Source organism: Blennius ocellaris (genome assembly GCF_963422515.1).
Source record: "Blennius ocellaris genome assembly, chromosome: 2".
Classification (NCBI taxonomy): Eukaryota; Metazoa; Chordata; class Actinopteri; order Blenniiformes; family Blenniidae; genus Blennius; species Blennius ocellaris.
The window spans coordinates 27,000,529-27,025,981 of record NC_137651.1 but is presented as its reverse complement, the minus strand read 5'-3'; the positions used below and the strand labels follow the sequence as shown (position 1 = coordinate 27,025,981).

Genomic DNA, 25,453 nt, shown 5'->3' with positions numbered 1-25,453 from the left:
GGCACAGTGGGAAATTACTGTACAAAGAATAAATAAGAGGTAAAAAAGAGGCACAGTTCACACGTTTACCGAAAATAGATAAGCGATACAGACAAGACGTTAAAATTCAGAGAGGTAGGGAGGGGCAAGGCTGTCGACGGATTAAAAAAGCAAATTGACGGATTTTATAATGTGTGGACAGCCAGTGCAATGATGCCAAAACCGGGGAGATATGCTGGTTTTTATGAGGACCGGTTAAAAGACCAACACCATCTCGAGCAGGGGTCTGCAACCTTCATGACCAAAAGAGCCGTTTTCAGGATTTTTTCAACCAAATCTAATTTTTTACTGGAACCGTAAAACAAATTATCTGGCGTGAAGAAATAAATATAGAAAAAGATTGGTCTATATTATTGGAAATATTGAATCACTGAAGTGTTGCGATATGTTTTATGAGATTTTTAACTCTTGCGGCTGTTTTTAAAGGGGTTATTTTTCCAGCTTGAGCCATTTTATACATCTTAGGCTATTTTAGCGTTTTTGGTTGGTTTTTTTAGCTGTTTATAGCTGCTGTAAGTTTCCCAATGTTTAGAGGGCTTTTAGCTCAAGTCATTTTTTATTTGTTTTGTTATTTTTCTTTTTTTTTCTTTATTTTTCTTCATTTTTTCTCATTTTGTTCTTTTTCCATTTTTTCTTCATTTCTTTATTTTTCCTCATTTAAAAAAATCTCTTTCCCATTTTGTTCTTTTCCTTTTTTTCCTCTTTTCCCCCCTTATTTCTTTTTTTTTTTTTTTCTTTTTCTCTTCTTGGTCTTTTTCTTTTTGTTCTTTTCCCCTTTTTTCTTTATAAAAACTTTTTCTCTTTGTTTTTTTTCTTTCCACCCTTTTTTTCCCTTCCATTTTTCATTTCAACGGTATGGCCCGACTTTGCTGTTTTACCTTTTTATCCTGCAGATTTGACCTTTTAAAAAAAAGAAATATATAAAAATCTGCATGGAAAGCAAACAAAATAAAATATAATAAAAAGTACTCTCTGAAAATCTTCAGGGATCCGCTACAGAGGAGCTGGGGAGCCATATGTGGCTCCACAGCCGCAGGTTGCAGATACCTGATGGAAGCAACGAACCCCCACATTTAGAGCAGTGCAACCGTCCAGGATTAATTTTTAACCACAAGATTGAGGATGAATGGTTTTGAGAACTGGGCCAGATAACCCAGATCTACATGGTGGGTCCCAGTGGCGTCACCAAAAACACCTAAAAAAAACAAAAAACGAAATCATCAAATTCACACCATTTATGACAGATATATATATATATATATATATATAATATATATATATATATATATATATATATATGAGATGAAAAGGAGGCAGTTATTAGGACGTTGCGTAACTAAGTTTCACCCCCAAACAGGCAGGGAAGCTGGAAGACCGGAGAGAAGGAGAACGGCTCCTCCGAGGAGGAGAAGAAGCTGGAGGAGAAGGTGGAGGAGAACAGCCAAAAAGCCGAGGTGTAAAGAAACAGCAGGCGAAGTGCGTGTCGACAGGGAAGTGAAAGGTAGGCGGGGAACCAGCGACTGGCGTCGTGTGCCGATGTGATGATGCCGCCATTTGTCCTCCACTGACCTCATTCCATCTCTTCCTCTTGCAGTGAGAACGTGGAACTTTTGCACATTTCTCTTCACCTCTGTCTTTTGGGAAACAAAAAAAGAAAAAAAGAAAAGAAGAAGCGTGTACATTCGGATGAAGACAGTTTGGATTTGGTTTCAGGGAGAATTTTACTAAAATGCATATCCAAACATTCCCCGAGCCTGTTGACCCCCCTCCCCCTCCCCCTCCCCCTCCCCTTCCTCCTCCCCCTCCCCTTCCTCCCCTCCATTTCTTAAGAAAAAAAAAAAAAGAATGAATTCTGTACGTGATACACGTAACTTGTCTGCACTGCTGATAACACGTGTAAACTTGTCTACTATTAGCATTCATGTTTGTTAGAATGGATGGATTTATGTTTGAATGGATTTTTGGGAAAAGTGAGAAAAACTGCTAAATTTGTTTGGTTTCATTAGTCGATGCAAGTAAAACCTCCTACTAGACCAGTTGCCTTTGCTTGGAAAGATGTGTAGACCTGCGTTGTATTGTGTCTTTGACCCTGAGGGCCCCTCGGAGGCCGCCGGCACAGGGGAGGCCACCGGCACAGGGGAGGCCGCCGCCGCCGCTTCTTAGTTTCACGCCGTCGCGAGTCAAAACGACCTCTGCCTTTCAGTGTCACGATGCTAAAAACTGTTGTGAAAATGTGAAGATGAAGTCAATGAAAGTTGGACGAAAGGGCTAAGGGTATACGTTCCTATACTCGGCATTAGTTGTAGGTGGTGATATGATTTACACGCTTGCATTGCAGGAAGTAGGTGATGTGTCCCAACGTTCTTTGCTGTTACATTGTTCATATTTTGTTTTTGTTTTAAATTTGTGTAACCGGGGGAGAGAAATGACAGAAACTCAGTTAAAAATGTTTTTACCTTTTTTTTGTTTGTTTGTTTGTTTTGTTTATTTCTCATGTTCTGTGCATTTGCATAACCACTATTCAACACAAGCAGGTAGATTATTTGAAGACTGTGCAGCACAGTTTCATCTGTTTCACTGGCTTTAGTTTGGCTGCACACATTATTTTAATGTTTGTTTTTTGTCTTTTTTTTTGTTGTTTCTTTTTGCATAAAAGCCATTGTTCAGTTCCATGAGAGAATTTCCTCCAGCCTGTTGTAAAGGAAAGGATGTTTTAATTTATCTGCGAGGCTGTGGGTCGGTTTGCGCTCCATCAGTGTTGAGGTACTATTGCCATGTAGCTTGAATTCCGTAACAAGAGAGAGAGAGAGAGACACCGGACTGGACAGCACTCGTGTCTCAAAAGTAGCCTTTATGATATGTTTGCCTTCTTGTGTTCGAAAATCTACCTGTTTTCTGGTTCAGTTTGTGACGTGCACTAGGGTTCATGTTTTCATGTCAAATTTGTGTAGATACGGTGGAATACGTGCAGCTGTACATGTCATGGATTTTGGTCCTTGGAGAGCATTTAACTGAATTTGGGGGCGGACAAATAAAAAAATTAATAAAATTTAAAAAAGACCAAGATGTAGTTGATTTGATTCTTCTTTTTGCTATTTATATTGTACAAGACTATATATCCTGGTAGGCCAATTTAAAAACTATCACATAATTCAAATTTTGGATTTAAACCATTGATAAATTGCTTGCAGACGTTACAATAAAAAAAAAGAATTGATGTAAGTAGTTTGCTCAGGGTCTGGTTGAGTAATACTGTCAGCATGTGATAATCTCAGACCTCCAAGCTGCTGTTGCATATTGCCTACCTTGTGCAAAACCATCAAATTGGAAGAATGACCAAAGAAAGTGAACATTGCCATGCAAGTATTGTAAATATTTGATGTTTGTTTTTGTACTTTTGTTCAAAATAAAGTGTACATTTGGAAAACGCATGTCCACCGATCAATTATTTTTCCCAGCTTTCGCCTGATTGCCTGATGAAATAAAGAGAAAACGTTTGGATCTTGAATTCTTCTACTTTGTGTCGAGAGGCTCGGAGGTGACTCATATTTCTGCGGGAATGTCATGAAATTGTAAATGGAAATATACTATCAATATTGAACTAAATCAGCACAGGTGTATTTAATAATGTTCTATGTGTTTTTTCAGTTATAGCAGCATGAATCATGAATTATTTAGAAATTTAAAACTCCAAAACGACACAATTTACTTTTTCTTTTTAAGGGATCTGACCCAAAGGCTGCTGGGATTTTTCAAAGTGCCGCATTTAAAAAGGCATTACAGCAACACTTATAGTTGTGCACGACAGGAAAACATATTGTGGCAGAAATTGTAGTGTGAATGTGCACATCAGGATGAACATGGATGTATTTGTATTTGCAAAAAATGCGTATGACCACTTCACTTTGTTGCCATGGTTACATTCTTCACTTCAACAGGTAGACGAACCCAAGAAAAAAACTAACCTCTCGTCAGTTCCCATGAAGTGTAAATGTAAAATACAGAAATGAGCTCAAGTGAAGCTGTACTTCAAATTTTATAAGACAATGTTCAGTCACTTCTGTTTCTCCCACAGATTACACAATAATATAGTTGTTCAAAACATTTCATTTTGAGCTGCTTATGTAGGATTTCAGGGAAACTTATATTTGTTATACATCTCACAACAGAAGCACTTGTTGGTTTTGGATCTTTGTCTTGGGGAGGAAGAAAAAAACCCTCTGACTCTGAGCCTAATTAGAGCTTAGGTCTTGAAAATAGAAGTAAAATTGGATGGAAAAGTCGTGACAGCAATTTGTATCGTGTGGATTTTTGATTTGAAACTCTCAGCAAGTCTTTCTTTTAACAAATGAACCAGTGTGTCGAAAAAGTTGATGGTACTTCTTTCAAAATATCACATATTACCGAAACACTGTGTGACTTGATGACATGAGACACCGCAGCGGAGGTGTCAAACACATTTTAGTTCAGGAGCCCAATTTCATTTTGAGTGTGCAGGACTGGTAAAAAAAAATTGTACCATAATAACCGTACAATTTAAACTTCAAATTGTTTATTTTTAATTGAGCATACATGATGAAAATTTATTTTTCTTTATAACCAATTACTAAACAAATCTCAACATGATGCCAATTTTAATTAAGCCTTCTGGTGCAAAATACATTAAAAAAAACAAAAACAAACTCCTATAGCTGTTGCATTATAGATGTGTTTTTTTTTTTTTTTTTTTTTTTTTTTTAACAAACTGCCCCTGGCAGTATGGTTTGAGGCGAATTTGACAGCAACTAGGTAACGAGCTTTCATGGCAGCGTCTCTGATATTTCAGCTTTGCTCTTAGGAAATTCCTTAAAAAAACAGAAAATCTATTCTCTAAAATGTTTACGATATGATGGGCCAGAGAGGAGTCGCCTTATGACTGACACTCCTGTTCTACAAACTTCAGGTGAGAAAAGTATGCCATTTAGAGAAAAGTAAGGTTTATTTATAAAGCGCTTTTCACAGATAAAACTCACAAAGTTGTATCTGTCACAACTCACAAAATTCGTATGTTCTGTTTTATTGCACCCATTTCATGTACAGCAGTACATAAGTTCATACCGCGGTACATAAAGTAGGTGCAATAAAACAGAACATACGAATTTCATAAAACACAGTGAAAGTGAGAAAACATGACTTATATCTGATATCAATCAGTTTTCCGACATTGTTGGGTTTTTTTTTTAAGGCAGACCGTAAACAATCACAATCATAGACGTATCCAAGCCTTGAACAACTTCCCATTGGTGGGATTAATGGTTTTGAATTAACCTTCTTGGGTGATTGTGACCCTTCAATGAGGTTCAGATCTGAAATGATCCTACGTCAATAAATCTGAATACAACTGAACTATAACAATGCTGAAATAACTTCAGATTAATCTATTGATGTATGATACAGCAGCATCTGAGCTTCATGTGCTGAATCCCTCCAGTCCAGTGAAATTCACTGTTTAACATATTAATAAACACAAAACATGATAGTATTTTGTGTAACTGAGCTGTTGAAGGTCGCTTCCACTCTAAAGCGCGTTTGGTAATCATGGGAGATTCTGCTTTACAGGAGAGAGAATCAGAACAGTTAAATTATTCATAATTAACTTGAACTCACTGTGACTTGTGTTTGTCTGCCACTGTGATGAAGCTCTGGTTCATATTTACCTGAGGCAACGTTGTGATTCTACTCCGAGCTGCAAAAAACCTGATAAAATAAGCTTCTGCTGACATCTTGTGGTCAAACTTCATATTGCAATGACATTTGTGGAGGGTTTTTTTTTTTTCCCCTGAGTGCAAGACTGTACGATCATAGTAGAATCAGATCATTGAAACGATTTGGGAAAAGTACAGAAAATATATATACTCAGATACAGCAGTTGTAATGTTGTTGAAATAATACTCAATTACAATTAAAAGTACTATTTTGTGGCCTATATTTACTAGTTCATGGTCATAAATTACTACTATGTCGACTTAAATGTCAATTTCACTGACTCAATTTCATGGACTTTTCGATTTCGTGGCCACAAATTTAAAAAGTAATATTTCAGATGTCATTTCTTGGCCTCTGGACACATCGTTTTGTAAAAGTTCATTTTCCCACAAGTTTTGTCTTTAAAAAATAAGTCAAATATCTCGTAGAGAAACATGTGACAGGTGGTTTATGCTGCTTTTGAACATTGCATGCATCCATATAATATATGTAGTCATTCTAATACTTTGTGCACCTGTTGCGCCTGCACACTTTCCATTTAACAGTGTTATGCTGACATCTAGTGGTAACATGTGGGAAAACATTCCAGTGAAGAAACACGAACATTTCCTCAGGTGTTTATTTTGAATCAAAACCTTCTTCATACGTATCAAACTGTTATTATTCTTTAATTATTGTTTTTTTTATGCTTCTTTGTGATAATGTGGGGAAATTATACACCTTGAAGTTTGGCTCAATGCACTTGATTCATCAAAATGCAAAGTTTTTCAAACCTTCGAATCGAGATCTATGATGCATTTTTAAACACCAGCCCATGTTACAGATTCAAACTGTTTATTTTTCACTTTTGTTCATCCCAAACTGAGCCTTTGGACATTTTAATTGTTGGTTTTGTAACAGAATAACCATTTTTACTTGGTTTCAGAATTCAGAGTTTGCATGTGTTTTATTTTTTCACCTTTATTCCTTCAGGTCCAAAACATGCAGTTAAGGTTGATCAGTGATTCTGAAATTTCTCGTAAGTATGAGTTTGAGTTTGAACAAATCAGTTCCAGGGTAAGAGAACTGCATTGAATATAAAAGTTTTCTGTTTCCTGTATTGCGTTGATCTATCAGTTGTAAAATCAATAGATCAATAATGTGTTCCTTGATTTGGGTTAAAGGAAGTAGTTAAAGTTTTCTAAATGCCACAAAAGTGATGCATGGAAGCCTTAAAATGTGTTGAAACTATTAAAGGAGAAACAATATTTAGAATAAGTTGTAGAAGCCGGGAAAGATGAGACGGAGTTGTTATTTCTTTATTGCTTCACACAGCATGACAGTAGACCTGTCAAACATTTCACCACCTCACATCAGCGCACTACCTCCTTTAACACCTCCCTCATCGCCAACACCCCCCCCCCCCCCCCCCCCCCCCCAATACGTCACAGACACACCCTCCACACACGTCAGGGTCTCCATTGTAAATGTGTTCAACAGCACCGAACAGGTTGAACATTATAAAATAGGAGGAATCGATCGTAGCACAGGATAGAACTAACTTGGAGAGTCTCAAAACCACAGAAAGAAAATGTGAATACAACAGAGACTGGTGTTAACGCTGCAGCCTCTTGTGCAATGCCGCTGGATGAAATCATAACTCATAATGTTTCTTGCATGGATAGGGAAAACAAATACAGGTCTGCAATAAAGATATTAATGAGTACACTGTAGCTGATCTGTAATTCCATGGTGTAATTTAATGAACTTCATCTGTCTACATTTAGCTGTTCTCGAGGTCTCATTGCATGTGTCTTCAGTTGACAAAGGCCTTGAAGACAGTCTCACCTTCAGAGGAAGGGGCCAGATTCCTGGTCAAACTGTGAAAACATACAGAATATACGTGTAATATACACTTGCCCCCATTGCTTTGCTCGATTTAGCAACTTTAATTTACCACGAGCCATGCATTCAACAGATATTGCACCTTTGCATTTTAAGCCAACCCATCGCAGCAATGGAGGCACTTGTCCAAGGCCGTCACAGCGGACGATGCTTGGTAAACTGCAGGAGAAAAACAAAAGTCTTCAGACCCTGAAGGACAAAAACCTTTTATCAGCCTCCTGTATGATTGCACTTGAAATACAACAAAGATAATCCCATACAAAAACTTAATTCATAGGAGGGCTTAATTGGATGTCACACTAATGTGACTAAAATCTATGAAAGCATCGTACGTACGTCTTCAGGATGTCGACCATCAGAATCTCTGGGAGACAAGTCAACGTCCAGGGGCTGAAAGAGAGAAGTGAGCATCAGACCCTCTGTGTGTACAGTCCATGGGAGACATATTAGACAGTTTTGTTTTTGACAGATAAAAGGGGCCAACAAGTCAAATGTACAGCAGTTGTCCGGTAAAGAGGGTAAGCTGTCCGCTCCGACATGTGAGGTCTACGGTTCATCACAGGGGAAAAACACAGAGACAGACAACAACACACACATTATTGGTAATTTACCCACCAGTTCATGTTTGTGGATTGTGGTAGAAAACCAGAGTACCTGGAAGGAACCCATGAACACACTGAAGGAACCCCACACAGAAACCCATATTGCTGTGATCACTAACCACCGTGTAGTCAAGAGTTACTTTATTAATTGCTGAAAAATAAGTAAAAAATATTTAGAAAAGTAATGTTAGTAAGAGTACTGTGGTAAAACTGTGTTCTAAACACTTTATATTGGTCTGTTTTACTTCCTTACTAATTGTCAAAGTGAAGAATTTTCCTACTGCAACTTCAAATGACAATGGCAAGTCGAAGTTGCAACGATAAAGCTCCCAACATGAAAGCAGCTGAGTTGAACATCTATAAGACGTCGGTTTTGGGTCATGCTGGAGCAGCTTGTGGTCTGTTTGTGAAGTGCTCTGCCGCCCTCCCCGCCAGCTCCATGTCCTTCCTGTTCGCTGTGTGGATCTCCAGCTGCAGGTCAGGAAGTTCTTTATCGCTGACACCAAGAAATGAATCCACGTGGGATCAGAGCGGTGGTCGCTGCTTCAGCTTCCTGAAGCAGTAACTTTAGCTCGTGCCTTCTTCCCCTGACGGGAACTGTTTGTCCAGTAGGCTGGGATGTGGACACCATTGAATTTAAATGTCTCTTTGCACCACGACTCAAGAGAACAAAGAGTTTGGTATATTTCAATATTGTCATTCCAGTATAAAGTTTTTGTCCTTGTGATGTTTTTGTGGAATTAATTTCATTTCTCATTGTTGTTTAATATCAATCACACTAATACAGGTTATTATGTTGCTTCTTGGACATATTTTACCAAATGCTGATCATTGGTAGGTAATATTGAAACACTGCACAGAGATATAATGTATTCTGTGCTCTTTGTGTTGTTTTGATTGTACTTATGCTTACAGAAATATATTGACTTCAGGTTTTTAACAAAAAAGGTTCCCAGCTGGCTCCACTGTACAACATGAATATGATCACTTTGGGTATGACGTGAAGTTTGCAGTGTACAGATTGTGTGATTTAAACGCAAGCTGAATCGTAGCTTATGATGTATGTAAGTGGATGTGAACGTGTAAGAATAGAAAGTCCATTCATGCAAAAGATATATAGCGAAGTGTAAATGGAGCCCTTTATTTATTTATTTATTTATTTTTCATTTAAAAAAGACATTTTTAAATAGATTACAGTCATTCCAATGTGCTTTTATAGAGAAAATAGAAAAGCCCAACATATCCACATGAGCAAGCAGGTGTGTTTGCGACTGTGGAAAGGAAAAACTCCCCCCAACAGGGAGAAACCTTTGCAGAAACCAGACTCAGAGGTGGCGGCATTCTGCGGACCGGTTGGGGTGAAAGGATAGAGGAGAGGATGGAGCCCTTTAAAAAGTAACTTAGTTACTTTACCAATTACTTGTGTTCAAAAGCAACTAAGTTAGATTACAAGTGACTTTTTAGTTACTTACAACCCCCCCCCCCCCATCATCTCAACATGAAAATTACAACAAGTTTTGCCAAAAAAAACTCTGCTGATCACTGTGTTTATATCTGACTCGCGCTTTTATTATCAGATTTTTACTCTTACTGGTATTTATTTAGCCGGAAATGTTATTTAAGTCTATTGTTGCATTATTTATTTGCACTGCCTGCTCTATGCAACTTAATTTGCCCCCCTCCCGGACAAATAGAGTCTTTCATTGATTGATTGATTAATCAATTTTAAAAGAGGGAGCTTATTGCAACGTTAAGGTTTATTGATGACAATGGTTGGTTCCAATTCTTTTGTGTTCCCTGAATGCACCTTAGAGTGAGTTGGCCTGTGATTGGCTGAGAGTGGAGAAGGGGGTGGGTCAGGTGAGCGTGCAGACCTGAAAAAAGTATCCACCTTATTCCGCCCCGCCCACTTTTACTTCTGTCCCACACTTCCAAATGCACTTCCTGTTCCAGCTAAATCGCATTCATTTCAACGGAGAACTACTGGGAAGACTTGCATCTAAAATATCATATACGGGAGGTTGTTTTGCCTCAAATGTGCTATGATCATGTACACCAACGAGTAAACGATGCATTGCTTCTGTTGATAGTTTGAAAACGACTTTGAGGTGTTTCTAGAGCCCGTTTGCCGGTCAGATGGCATCCCTTCTGCGTGCTCAGTACAGAGCGACCTCTTCACTGAGGAGAGCAAAGAGCAACAATCTGGAGGATTCTTAAGTGTGGAAACACAATATTCCATATAGAGCTGACTTTATTACAAACTACACTGTCTAAATCAGAGTGTGTCCAGTGCTAAATGCTGTCATTATAGTGCCGCAGCGCGGAGTTGGCAGTGCGACAGGCTAACGTTGCTAACTGGTTAGCTTACAGTCGGTCTAGTGATTCTTAAGCCGCTTACTTACGCTTGCCTAGGAAATTAAGGCATCTGTTAAACAAACCCAGCGACTAAAAACTACCCAAAACATGCTTTGTAAAGATATCCAACATGTCCATGTCGGGAAATATTTAGCTGCTGCAGGAACAGAAATAACCATAAAGCTATTTGCTATTAGCAGACACAACAAAATCAATATGAAATAGCAGATTAATACAAAAAGGCCAATCGAATAGCAGGTTTAGGGTTGAATTTTAATTCATGCTCCCTACCATCACCTCAGGCCCATACATTTGATGATGATAATGTAGTCTAGTCTATTCTAAAACTGAGAACAGTAAAGCATGAATGTTAAAACTAAAGTACAGCTACTTTATCTCTTATTGTACTTTCTGTTGCACCAATAGTCTGTTATATTGTATTTCCATTTGTAAAACTTTGTTTTTCTGACTCTGCTAATTACTTGTCTTTCACTGTCTGTCACAGAAACATGGAGAGAACGACATGGGAGGAGACCACACATGCACTGAGGAACTCAGGAGGAATTTTAATGTACAAATAAACAAATAAACAAATAAACAAAGCCTACATTGGCCTACTTCTCCTCCATGATGTCTTACCACAGCGATGTAATCTTGCTGACTTGTGACTGTGCTTTAAATTGGAAACAATTAAACAGACTGGTATCGCAAATCAAGTAGCGCGGGGCTAAACCGGAAGTGTGATTACGCGCATGGCGCAGGCCACGCAAACTTCCGGAATAAGGTCAATAGATATTTAAAAAAGACCAGATGTATGTATTGTGTGTAATCTTTCATCAAGGTCATAAAGTTAGAATTATTTTTGATTAAGGCCACTTCCGTAAAAAGTTTAGTGAACTTTCTGTACTTGAACAAATGTAGCAATTTTTACTTTGATATTTTAAGGATTTCTGCAAAATGGAAGGACAAAACAATGTCAACAGCCAGTATTTAAACTTAATTATATTTATTTTATTTATTTATTATTTAATCAAAAAATTAAAAGAGGAATCATGTTCAGAATAAAATCAAGTTTGTTGAAGTCGGTTGCTAAAGGATTAAATTACGATTGGTTGGAGTTTCTCAGAATCACATGTCAGTGGCAAGAGTCTGAGCCTAGAACTGATGCATTCTTGGCAAATCTAGGATCAGATGACAATGTTTGTGTTGAACAAGTATTTCTGGATTTAATTCTAAATAATTCATAATCTTATGTAAGGTTCATCAAAATCAATTTCAGGTAGTGACCCTTTGATCCACATCAGTTGCCAATCAACATCCAGGGACATTGTTCAATTTTGATCCATCTTCAAAGCAAAAAGAATTTTTTTTTATTGAATTTATTTTGTGTCATTTTATTGTCAATATTAAATTACTACAACACGGTTTGTCCAGTCTTTAAGTCCTGTGTTTTTTTTTCCCCCTTAGGAGAAAGTGATGACAAAATAATAACTGTTTTTTTCTCGTTTATAAATGGCTGTTTCTATAAGAGTTCAAAGAGGAGGAGCCATGAGAAAGCACAAAGTCAAGTTATTTATTTCGTTTTTGGTTGCAGCAGAATAAAAAAACAACAATAACAACAACAAAAAAACGTAATACATTGGTATAAAATGACGGGAATGATGGGATTTCCAGACATGTAATAGGACCAGGAATTTGAGGACAAATGGCAAAGTGTCAAAAATGTACTGTTGTTATTTTTCTTAACAATTTTCAAGTTGTTCCAGTTTGTGGATACGTCAGAGCGCAGAGTGTGAGCACTGTGACGGACAAAATCTGTGCAGTCCTGGACAATTCTTCCCACCAAGCAGGATGAGGTGAAGCCAATGAGCAGCTCAGTCAGTGGATCATCTTATAGGACTACATAACTGAGCCATGATCATGAAGCCACAGTTTGGCCTTCAACCACACTGTGAACTGAAGTATTCCCCATCTGCCCAGTTGACATCTAAATTATTTTTGTTTACAGTCACTGAATTAATCTTAGGTTGATTGGATGCATATCACTGGGTGAACATGAAATAATGTCTTCAATTACAACATAATGACACAGGATACATTACATACATTAAAGTATTTCAGGTTATTATCTGTGGGATGTTACATTTTTGATGTTTATAAATAACAGCACAATTTCTCTTGGCCTCTGCTTTATACCTGTCCTGTGTTTTATAAAATCTGCAGTTTAACAAGTTTGTTGACTTTGGTGTTTTTGATTTAAAAAAATGTTCTTCATTTTTTTTCTACCCCTACGCCTTTTTCAGTTATATCAATTTTTTCACATTTAAAATTCATTCATTTTTGGAAAACAATTTGTTGCACTTCAATTAGTCTTTTAGGGTAAGTATATCGCAATATGGATATGGACCTATGTGTATCACGATATACATATCAAAATGTCTGGTATCCGTATCACAATAGCCATATCATGATATGCTCAACAATGAAGATTAACTAAACTGCATTGAAATTTTGTTTGAATTCATATTGTGGTATGTATATTGCAAATGTCGATATTGTGAAGATAAAACTGTGATATACTGTACAGCTCAATTGTGTAGCAAATTAAAAAATATACATCATTATTCTTTGTTTAAATTTGTCTTGTGCTGGTAATAAATTTGAATTTAAATCTTATTTAAACATTATGCCATCATTAGGACCAAACACAACTGTATGCCACCACTGAACCAAACTACAGAACTATTTCAAAGTAAAAACTATTTGCTTTAAACATAAAAAGGCTTGACAATATTCCGCAGTGGCGAAATGTAAATGTTTGTGAGGAAATACGACGGAGCTTTGTGTTGGCATTGCTGTGTTGGGGGAGCGTGTGAGAGCTGCTGCCTCTCTGGAAGACGAGAATGCTGCTGTGAAGCTAAATGGTGGCTTCACAGCGTAATGACGAGCAGAGACGTGCAGTAAAGCGTTTATCTGCTGGTAGCAACAGGCCAAACTCGGTGAAAATGTGAGAAAAGGGAGAGAAAGAAAGGAAAAATGGGAGAGCAGTGGAGTCATTGTGTCCTGTAACTCCAGCCAGTTACATTTTATTCGTCATTGGTACATCCGGGAACTTGCTTTTTTTTTTCTTTTTTTTTTGATTGACAGTTGCCATGGCAACAAGCTAGAGCATCGCCATTTTGTCAGGAGGGTTTTTTTTCCCAGCTCAGTCTTTTCAAATGTTCTCCCTTCCCGCCGGAATAATGCTGTCAGTGGATATATGTTTGACGTTTTTGGATATCGAAATGCGCCTAGTGGATCGGATCAAGAAGATCAAGAGGCCGACGTTCTAACAGAGTTGAAATAATTAGGCGGCGCCGCACCAACTGAGTTGTCCGTGTCTCTGGTCCACCGGGCCGGTTCACTGCGCAGGTTTGGACGGCGCGCCATTTTGTGAAAATTGACACAAAATTCCTAACCAAAATTATCAGAGGACACGGTTTCTGTTTCACGTGTACAACAGTCTGGATCCATCCGGAGGCTCGTTTTTTATCGAAGTGACCGACGCGGTATTCGCAAAAGGAACGCAAAATCTGAATTTGGCATAACGTTTATTTAGCGGTGGCTAGAGTCGTTAGCTCTGGGCTAGCCAGGGGAGCTAATGTTAGCAGGCAGCTAACCGTTAGCTGCGTTCATTTTGTCAACCAGCTAGCCCGTTCGCTAAGCTCGGCTAGTGAGTTCTGCGTGCTAGTTAACGTTAGCATGTCGCTTGTCATCAGCTGATCGCAGCCTTGGTCAAAGTTGCTCCCGTCTCCGATGTTGCTCATCCAAGCTTGGGACATGAAGAACGTAATAAATGTGACTGGTGAATTATTTTAGCCGGTCAGAGGACGGGGGATTGGATTTAACATTACTCGCTAACCGTGCAGGGAGGGGAGAATCTCAAGCTGGATAAGTTTCCTCATCATACAGGTTATTGGACTTTAAATGAAGATCGTGCCATCAGAGGTGAGTGATCGCGAGCTATCCTTGACATTCAACGGTTTTTTTTGGGGGGGGGGTTCTTTTGGCGTGAACGTTCTCGCCGGTGTATATAACATGTAACGTGAATGGTTAACAATGATGGACGCGACAGTGAAGTTGGGAACGGTAGCTTAAGGTATGGCGGCTAAGCTAGCGTTTCGTGGCGGTGCCGACTCCTCCGGAGCCGCCGTTAACGTTTTGCTCCCCAGTCAGTAGGTCAGCGGGGGGATTTTTATTTTTATTTTTTTTGGAACTGTTGGACGGGAGCGGCGGTGCATCTGGTTGCGGAGCGGCTGGGGGTGGGGGGGAATGGGGGTGCAGCGGATTGAGTGGGTCATGCTGGTACGGCGTTAATGTTCCAGCTAACCCTTGCGATATTATACACTGTCATTGTACCATCCCAGCAGCGCCGCGTCTTGTTGGCTCACAGAACCCAGCTTTGATTTACTGCCAGTGCAACCTTCCGAGTATGTCGCTGTCTCGGGGTGTGCAGGCGGGTTTTGCGGTTTTACTGTACGGGAAGCTAACCGGGCTAACGCCTCGCTGCTAATTCGGCTAACCTGGCTAATGGTTAACGTTGACTTGTTGACGAACCAGCTGAATGGGCCCCACGACCCGCTGGCTGCACACAGCGTCACTGGCTGTAACGTTAACGTTGGATTGGTGAGGGATATGCTCGCCTGTCCCGCAGTTTTTTTTTTTTTTTTTTTTTCCCAGGGTAACGTTAACGACGACAGCGTTGGCTAGTTTCGACTTGCTAGCGGGGTAACGTGAGCCCGACTCCCGTTTGTCATTTACGCCGAGAGTCGGAGGCGCACACACGGACGGATATGTAGCGAGAGGAGGACGAACATTAAACGCTGAATATGCTTCCTAAATTCCAACCATGACGAGATCTACCTCATCATCTGTAAGTACGGGGCTGCTCGGGAGACGTCTTTATGCGCGGATCGGAGGCTTTTAATTGTTTTTGGATGGCTTGCGTTTGATTCCGCTTCGGAATGGATCTAATCAGTTGGGCGTGAGAAGATGACACACTGGCTTTTTTACAGAGGTCTTTTGCCATCACTTATGATATGATACGGCTACTAATAGCAAGCTAGCTGTCGTTATATTTACACCCAAATAGGCCCGTGGATGCCGTAATGACTGGAGCCAAAAAAGGAACTGTTCATATGTCAGTACTGAAAATTAACAATAATCCGACGTCCAGGAAACACTAAAGAGCTACAAGTGCGCTTTAAAAAAAGGCCTTCTGGACAAATACAGATCGGATTTCACCAGTAGCGTTTACATTTTTCTTTTTTTTTTTTAACTCGTTAAATTCACCCGAACGGTTATTGCAATCTAATGCTAGCTTTTTGTTTGAGGACAGAGCTCAAACTAAACTTTTTCATCTTTGTCAATTTGCATAATCTGATTAAGCATTTTTAGATGGACTACTTGCATTTAGACACAAAATAACTATTGTTTTCCACGTCTTGTTTTTATTTTAGAGAGTATTATTGATTGGCATATCCTACAGACATGTTGGGAGGATGTAAAGTGCACATACAGATTCAAAACAATATCAATCCTGATGTAAGTCTCAGGAAACTACATTTTGACACTTTCACAAGAGGGTCAAATATTGAAAATAATAAATAGTTATTAAAAACAATTATAAAGATTGTTTTTAATTGTTCAGCCACAAGTAGCAAAGTGCTTTTATAAATTGTGGCCTTCCTTTAAAATCCCCCAAAGTCAGGTTATTTAACTCAAGCACACTTTTCTTTCAAAGTTTGGGGGTGCCCTCTCTCTATCTCTCTTTCTCTTTAGGGGCCCTCTGTTCCTCTCCTCGACTAAAGTTAAACCACAATAAAGTGAAATCCCAGCCTGAGATGCACAATGATAATCATTTGTTTTTATTCTTTGTAGTGGGTTGTGGTTTGCTGCTGGCCTCTCCTCCCAGGATGATATGAAATTTGACAGGAAAAGATGCATCCAGGTTAGCTGCTAAGTATTAAAACTTAACCTTTTGGTGGGGAAGTCCTGCACATCAAATCTTCTCTTTTCCTCTTGTGATTTTTCTTATTTTATTTTTTAGGGGGGTGGCATTTGCAGTCACAAACTATAGGCCTCTTATTTACTTAAAGTTTTTTGATTAAATACATATCTCTGTGAGGTTCAACTTTTTATTTGTAGATTTATTTTACAAATGAAAAATATCTATTTCTTTAAATTTAAATCCTTTAAATATAGTAGATATTATTATATAGTGTAATAGAAAAATACAAAGAACTATCTTATTTTTAAAAAATTAAAATATTTATAAAACTATATATATATATATATGTATGTATATATATATATATATGTATGTATATATAAGTATATATATCTTAAAGGTCTTAGTTTTCCAGCAGATCCAGTGTTTGGCCGTGCTCTATGTGCTCTATCATCTTACAGTTCCTCTTATTTCTGTCAGTGGTTGTGTATTTTCTGCTTTTCCAGAGCTGGGTCAGCTTTCTACCGCTCTCAGAAGGAGTGCAGGTTTTGGGCTGTGCAGCTATTTTGCTGTCAGGCTCTTGTGTTGAAAGCAACGTCTAAGTGTGCCAAAGTTCAATTTTATTTCTTGTTTATTTCTTGTTTTCTCATTGGAAAATGGGAGCAGCTCTGCCCTGGCAACAAAAGTAGGCTATTTGCATACTGCGTTGTGATTGGTCTGTGCATTGATGGGCTTGCCAAATCACGCTGTATCTCTGTGGTGATAGGCTATGCTAATTAGGTGCTGTTGCTGGGATTCTGAATAGTGGTTACTGTGTAGCACTGGTGAATTGTGTTGTCTGGTGAGAGATGCTGATAGCTGAACATGCTATTTAATAATTTTTTGATACCTTCTGGCTTAAAATGAAGGATGATTCACTGTACAGTGTGGAGATGCTCTGTTTTCCCCCCTTCTCACTGTTAAACCTGCTCTTTTCCTCCCTTTTCTTCACAAAGGTTGCTATATTCCTGCTATATATATCTATATTGCTTTATTTTCTGCTTATGCTTTTTGATGCATTTTCTTTCTTTGTTATACATTTCTAACAAAAGACACTATGTTTAATCCTGATTTTACCCTGTAGCTGTTTATTAATTCTTGTTGTTCTTGACATTTAATGACAATTTCTGAATGTTTTTAAAGGATTGAGCTTGATTCTTTTTACATGTATGTATTTAATACATATTACTAATTAACATTTTGCAATTATTTTCTTAAAAAAAAAAATCAGTCGTTGCTGTCTGTAGAAATGATTACAGGCCACGATAAGGAGCTGATAATTCTTATTGTTGTGCCTTTACTGTAAGTAGGAATGTTTTACTCATTTAATTTCTGGCCTAAATATACCTTGTCTGAGAAGGGAAAAAGACAGATTCACACCGAGCTCATCAGCCTGTTTCCCTCTTTTGGATTTTGTTACACATCATGCTGAAATAGGTTAATATGCAACTCAAAGCGGTGTTAATGTCTTCCAGGAGGAGAGACTTCAGCATGCAAACCTTCGTCCGTCCGGCTTGCGCCCTCTTTTTCTTTACACACTGCTGGTCTTCAGATGGCTGCTCCAATGCCCCATACGCACCAGCAGTACAGTGACCGCCACCAGCCAAGCACTGACCAATCTGTTACGGTCTTACCGTACAGCGACCAGACACCACAGCTCACTGCCAATCAGGTACACTAACTCGGCCTGACTCCACTTCTCGCATTCCTCTTAGTCTTAACCTGGACAATTGCAAACATAGTGTGATATGAAAGTCTGCTTCCTCTTTTCTGCTGCTGTCACCAGGCAGAGTAGCTGCATGTCAAATATTCCTTCCAGTCCAGCCTTTTTCATACTGTGGCAAAAAACTCATTCTGTTAAGTACAACAATAACCATGTTAGGTTTCTATGTTCCTCACAGGAGTGTTGTGTATATTTCTTGTTTATGAAATAATGTTATTTTCTTTTCTTTTTCCCCCCTGATACTTCAGAGGCACATGCCCCAGTGCTTTCGTGACCCAACTTCAGCTCCCCTGAGGAAGCTCTCCATTGACCTTATCAAAACATACAAACACATCAATGAGGTTTGTTCTGGTTTTGTTTTGTTTTTTTCACCCAAGGCATCAAGAGATTAATCAGTTAGCTGAATGACGGACACTTCATCAGTCACCGTTTTTGTAATTGACTTCAAATATATTGCGTTAAGTGGAAGAGTGAAAATGTGTACTTTGTAGCGTCACACAAAAGGATTTTTGTTTTACTTGTGATATGTGACGGTGGCCTATTTATCAGTGAACTTTAGACCGTTTGTCAGACAAAACAAGATGTGTGTAGGTGTCTCCTTTGTCTGAGTGACTGGTCATTTTGCACAGTTTGCTTTGGCTTCGTATGTGATGGATTACTGGAAAGTTGATTTTCTTTAATGAAAAAAGCATACGTTCAGGCCTTGGAGTATCTTTCCATACTGTTAAAATGTGTGACCCTGAAACATTTTCATGTGAACATTTGTTTTGTTTCCAGGTGTATTATGCAAAAAAGAAGCGGCGGCACCAACAGGGTCAGGGTGAAGACTCCAGTCACAAAAAGGAGAGGAAAGTCTTTAATGATGGCTATGACGATGATAACTATGATTACATCGTCAAGAATGGGGAGAAGTGGATGGACCGATATGAGATTGATTCCTTGATAGGAAAAGGATCATTTGGACAGGTATTTATTTTCACGTCCAACTCACACATACACTTTGTTTGGGAACTTAAAATGACTAGAGAGGTTCAAATGTTAAAATATTTTTTCTTGTCTTCTTCAGGTTGTAAAAGCATATGACCGAGCAGAGCAGGAATGGGTCGCCATTAAGATCATCAAGAACAAGAAAGCTTTCCTCAATCAAGCCCAGATTGAAGTGCGCCTCCTAGAGCTCATGAACAAACATGATACTGAGATGAAATACTACATCGGTAAGTCCCTCTCCGAATGAAGACATGTCTCAAGAATGACAATCCTTTCATTTCAGTTTTGGACTAACGTGACGACCGTTTGTTTTTTTTTTCTGCAGTCCACCTAAAGCGTCACTTCATGTTCCGGAACCACCTCTGCCTCGTGTTCGAGATGCTCTCATACAACCTATACGACCTGCTCCGAAATACCAACTTTCGCGGCGTCTCACTCAATCTCACCCGGAAATTTGCCCAGCAGCTATGCACGGCACTACTCTTCCTGGCCACGCCGGAGCTCAGCATCATCCACTGTGACCTGAAGCCTGAGAACATCCTCCTCTGTAACCCTAAGAGGAGTGCCATCAAAATAGTGGACTTTGGCAGCTCCTGCCAACTGGGACAAAGGGTATCTAGCTTCATTTGTTGTTATCAATCGGTGATAATAAAAGGATGAAAGTATGCAAGCTTATGAGACAAGACACTTTCGAAGAAGATTGTGAGTCTAAGTGATTTTTGGGGGGGGGGGTCTGTTTTTGCTTTGATTGTAGATATACCAGTATATCCAGAGTCGCTTCTACCGTTCCCCAGAGGTGCTGCTGGGAATGCCCTATGACTTGGCCATCGACATGTGGTCCCTGGGTTGCATCTTGGTAGAGATGCACACTGGAGAACCTCTCTTCAGCGGAGCTAATGAGGTAGAATGATCTGAAATGTAATGTTGGAAACATCTGCCAGGTGCCTTTCCTGATATCTCACCCACATGTAGACTTTAGACTTGTAAATGCAGACTCATAGGAATGTTGGAAGCCGTTCCTCTCTTTCAGCAGGACTGAGTTGACTGATGATATTTTCTCCGCAGGTTGACCAGATGAACAAAATAGTGGAAGTTCTTGGTATCCCGCCTAATCACATTATGGACCTAGCCCCAAAAGCAAGGAAGTTCTTTGAGAAACTTTCGGATGGTACCTGGAGTGTTAAGAAGACCAAAGATGGCAAAAGGGTGAGCTCGGTTTTCTGGTTTGGAGTTTGAGTCGAGCTCAAAGATCAGTGTTGATACAGTTGTGACACCCGAGTATTATATTAAAATTTTGCTGTACTCTGTAAACAGTATAAGCCTCCAGCCTCGCGGAAGCTCCACTCCATCCTGGGTGTGGAGACAGGGGGTCCAGGTGGCCGGCGGGCGGGGGAGTCTGGACATGCTGTTGCTGACTACTTGAAGTTCAAGGACCTGATCCTCCGGATGTTGGACTATGACCCTAAGAGCCGCATCCAGCCCTACTATGCCCTGCAGCACAGCTTCTTCAAGAAGACTGCGGATGAGGGGACCAATACAAGCAGTAGTGTGTCTACGAGTCCCGCATTAGAGCAATCCCAGTCTTCAGGAACCACCTCCAGCACCTCCTCCAGTTCAGGTAGATGACGGCCAAACAGCCCAGCTGGCGTTCACTTGTTCACTTTATACACGTCCGTCACTGTCGTTGCCCCCAAAGAACATCAGAAGTGTTAAAAATCAACATTCGCTACCTCTTGCTGGTCCTGTTTGAGCTGTGTACATCGTTGTCACGGCTGTAATTGTGGCACTCTTGTTCACACTTAGGAGGATCATCTGGGACAAGTACCAGTGGCAGAGCGAGATCTGACCCTACCCATCACCACTTGCACAGTGGAGGACACTTCGGCACGGCCATGCCGGCCATCGATGGTGACAGTCTTTGTCCACAGGTCAGTAAGGAACTCCCAAATACCCTCAACCCATTTCACACTGGCAGCTGTTGTGGTGTTATGATGAAAGTGGAGTCTCTGTTTCCCTTTCTCCCTTTTCTTAGGTTTTGCATGTAAGAAATTGATTGTTTTTGAAGCACTGAAGCTATTGGGAGTAATAATTGTATTATGATAATCTCACCACAGTTTCTCACACGGTTATTAGAATGAATAAGAGGTAAACTCAAGTTGATTGTGTAGAAATGAGTTGTTGGAAAAGTTGCGGCCTTATTCACAACCGACTGCTGTTGTGTTTCTGACCTCTCCAGACAAGACAGGCCTACCCACCCCCGCTGTGGGGAGGTGGCGTCGGACCAGAGTCCGTCACTGGAGAGACCCACCCCGTCCAGGAGACCACCTTCCACGTTCCCCCTCAGCACCCCAAGGCCCTGCATCCCCATTCACACGCTCATCACCACCACGGGCAGATGATGGCGACACGCCCACGCCCACGCCACTACACCTCCCCGACACACAGCTCCTCGACACAGGACTCCATGGAGGTGGTTCATGGCCATCTGTCCATGACCTCCCTGTCTTCCTCTGCCTCCTCTTCCTCGACATCATCCTCTTCCACTGGGAACCATGGCAACCAGGCCTACCAGCTCCGCCATTTGCCCGCTGGAGCCCTTGACTTTGGTCAGAATGGCGGGCTGAGCATGGGGCTAGGTGCCTTCTCGAACCCACGGCAGGAGACTGGCATGGCAGCGCACCCTGCATTCTCCATGGGCACGAACACGGGGCCTGCCCACTACCTAGCAGAAGGCCACCTGGGCATGAGGCAGGGCATGGACCGGGAGGAGTCTCCAATGACTGGAGTGTGTGTGCAGCAGAGTTCAATGGCCAGCTCGTGACTGTACTGACATTTGGCTGTGTGTTCCCCCTGTGCGTCATTTTTAAGGTGGTGTTTTTTACTACAAGGTGTGTTGAGAACAAAAGCTGCTCACGTCAGAAGGGAGATATCACTGAACCGCTACTACAGAGAAGAAAAAAACCTTTGTTAAAAAGTATATATGTAATTTTCATACATTTTTCTTTTGCAATCATTAGGCACAAAGTAATACTGCGGAATAACCATAGTGAGATTGAGACATCCATCTTACCATTTCACCAGTTTCATGTAACCACCAAGTAATCATCATATGGTATTAAGTGGCAGAATCTTCTAAGGAGCATTTCAGAGCAAAGTTTGAAGCTGTTTTGCAGGTAGATGTTGGTGATGAAATGCTTGGCGTCCTCTTTCGGTTCAATCCGTGGACTGCCTGACATTACTGTTCCACTGGTTCTCAATTCTTTCTTTTGTTTTGTTTGTTTTTTTTTTTTGGTTTTGTTTTTGCCCTTTTTTTTCAGTGAAATTTCACATAAAAGCTGCTTGTAAATCCTGTAGCTTGACAATGAGGGGAAGTGTTTGCGGTGATATTTCTTGTTGTTGGTCGGTTTTGTGTAACTCTGTCAAAGGGGAGCACATAGCAGTGGAGTCCCTATGCGTGTGCTGGCCGGGGCGAAGAAGAGACCCCGCAGGTGGATACTGGCGCCGACCCAGGGGGGTGGGGGTCAGAGGAGAGGGAAACACCACCCCTCAGGCCTGGGGCCCCCGTAGTCCTGCGAGCGGGCCCGGCACAGGCGAGAGCAGCGACGGGCACGGGAGACGAAAGGACCCGGCCCCCGAGAGAGGAAGACAGTCAGCGGCTGGTTCTAGATAACCCTTTGGCCTTATGACTCATGGACTTGGAATGGGATGGAGCTGGACATTATCATTTGAATTAAGATGGCTTTTCTCTATTTTTCTCTCTAGACAGCCCTTAATTCTTTAAGGAAATTAAAAAAACAAAAAAAAAACTTAGAAATGTTAAATAAGAATGGTAATTTGAGGCCTTTCTCGACAAAGATTTCGTCTTCAGCAGGGCCCCACATAACAGGGTCTTATTGTACACAACAACCTCCTAAACATTTCTTCCTTGAAATTCACTGGTTAAGGATTTTGCAGTGGAAAAGAACTATCTATTCCAGAGTACCCTTTTATGTTTTGTTACTTTTTCCCTTTTGCATGTAGTTCCTCATCAGAACCACCTGCACAAGTCTCTCCATCCAAAACATGGAAACTGAAGAAAAAAAAAAAAAAAAAGAGTTAAGTGACTGCCTTTTTTCTCCTCAAATTATGCTGTGAATTTTACAAGAATTTATTTTCCCTTTGGATATGTTTTTATACCAAAGCAGTTGTTTTATAGCATATAGGTGTCTGTAACCAATAATGTAGCAGTTCACCACTTTGACGCAAAGTTTATCAAGATCTTATTTTAACGTCAACACAAACAGCTGCAATATATTACTTTAGCAAAACTGGAGACCGTTGTCTATTGTGTATCCTGGCCAGATTTGTTTGCAACGTTTTACCAAAACTGTTTCCATATTAATTGGTAGATTATTTTGGGAGTCTTTTAAAAACTTTGGTATGTTAGAGAATTTGGTAGTTACTCTGCAGGCTCCGGAGTAGCGAGATAGAAGCTGAAGGTTTAAAACAACAAAAACAACAAAAAACACACAAAAAAAGGAAGAAAAAAAACAAAAAAAAAGGAGACTAATGCGTTCTATTTCTGTGTCGTCGTTTTTCTTTTGCCCTCCCCCTCCCCCCCTCCCCCCCCCCATCATACTATTTCAAAGGGTGTTGCTGCCTTTCATACATCATTTGGTCAACTTGGCTACTTTCTGCCATGAAGCAAGACTTTGTGTCGTTGTCTTGGCAGGGTAAGGATAATTGTGTTGAATGGTATCGTTCTGATTTGGTAGGGCAGATCCCCATGATTGTTGTCCTATTCAAAGGGAAAGGGTGTCTGTCAGCCCACAATCACATGCTTTGTTTCGGCAGACATGCATGTCCTCAAAACATTAACAGTGAATTACCAGATTAGTTTTTTTTTTTGTTTTGTTTTTTTTTATATCAGGGATTTTGAAGTGCTTTCTTTCTTCTGTTGCTCATTTTATCAGCTTTCAAATTAGAAATGGAATAAAAAAACAAAACAACCCAACCCTGCCCACAGCCACCTCTCAAATTGAGGGCAGGCCACAGGTCATGCTGTTGTCATCTTAAAGGAGAAACCATCTTAAGAAATCATGCTTGGTATGTCCACAAACACAAATGTAAAGCTACCTATATTGAGATTGGGGTTTTATCTGGATGTCAAGGTTAATTGCAAATTTGCAATCATTTTTCATACCCCGCAGAATTTGAGACATTTAGAAATTGCCAGTGGCTTTTATCGCTGGCTCTCATACTGGTACTAAACATTCCAAAAATAAAGACTGAAAAAGAAAAAAAATTGACTGCAGTGACTCGTAAGTGTGCGCCTATTTCAGATCATGCTGATTGACCTCTTATTTAGAGCAGTTGTCATGAAATGCAGCCCCTTTTTAATAGTTGAAATAGAATTTATGTATATATTTATATTTTTTTAATAAAGGAAGTATAGAACTCACTACCTTGCTCCTGCTGGTATGTTGATTATGTTTGTCAATTTGGTGACCATTCAGTGGGCAGGAACTCCTGTTTTCTTAGTGGCAAAACCTTGCCTTTTGGCAAAGGTACTTGACTACATCAGGACAACACTATGAGGTAGGGTTTGAATCAAACAGGGAAAGCTAGATCTTCAAACCTTAATAATTTTCACAGGGTATATTGTAAGTGCATGTACATCACAAACCTTACTTTTTGGTTAAATGAGAAGCACATGGTTGAAAAAAGGTTCCATCTTTCATAAGCCTGTTCAGTTTGTGGGTTATACACAAACACGTATACTTGTTGACATATCTGAACACCCGACAGAAGTTGAAATCCTCTTATTTAATTTGGATTTATCCTTTTCATTTTTGATTTCACATTTTTTCACTTTTTTTGTACATGCAACATGCACTATAGAATTGAACAGCATGGGGGAAAGGATAAGTCCATGTATCCACAGATTGTAAGATCTAGTCAAGACTTTGCTGTGTTTATGACAATGCCCTTTGTATTATATTAAGACAGTCTTATGTATGATATATAAAAAGAAGTTAATTGAATCGCTCTGTGTGTCTTTCTTTACTTACAAGAAACATCTACGCGAGCTCAAACGTGCTGTCATTCATA

At 39.9% G+C, this 25,453-nt stretch overlaps 2 protein-coding genes across 5 annotated transcripts in view; both read left to right on the top strand.

Moving 5' to 3' along the window:
• LOC308135363 (CD166 antigen homolog) overlaps positions 1 to 3,389 on the top strand; it is a 47,017-nt gene extending 43,628 nt beyond the window's left edge. The window contains 2 exon segments of the mRNA XM_080503292.1: positions 1,397 to 1,540; positions 1,634 to 3,389. Coding sequence (XP_080359418.1) covers positions 1,397 to 1,499 — 103 coding nt within the window. The 3' untranslated portion in view covers positions 1,500 to 1,540; positions 1,634 to 3,389.
• Positions 3,390 to 13,804: 10,415 nt separating this feature from the next.
• dyrk1ab (dual-specificity tyrosine-(Y)-phosphorylation regulated kinase 1A, b) lies at positions 13,805 to 24,756 on the top strand. Of its 4 annotated transcripts, XM_080503256.1 has the most exons (12): positions 13,805 to 14,612; positions 16,545 to 16,614; positions 18,129 to 18,325; positions 18,625 to 18,717; positions 19,154 to 19,342; positions 19,443 to 19,590; positions 19,689 to 19,975; positions 20,118 to 20,264; positions 20,429 to 20,569; positions 20,678 to 20,981; positions 21,167 to 21,291; positions 21,600 to 24,756. In XM_080503256.1, exons 2-12 carry the CDS (start codon positions 16,605 to 16,607, stop codon positions 22,182 to 22,184), a joined length of 2,226 nt encoding a protein of 741 aa, XP_080359382.1. In that variant the 5' UTR covers positions 13,805 to 14,612; positions 16,545 to 16,604; the 3' UTR covers positions 22,185 to 24,756. The 4 variants fall into 4 exon arrangements, with proteins under 4 accessions (XP_080359382.1, XP_080359383.1, XP_080359385.1 ...); XM_080503257.1 differs by lacking the exon at positions 16,545 to 16,614; XM_080503258.1 differs by lacking the exons at positions 13,805 to 14,612; positions 16,545 to 16,614 and adding an exon at positions 15,400 to 15,537.
• The last annotated feature ends 697 nt before the right edge of the window (positions 24,757 to 25,453 follow it).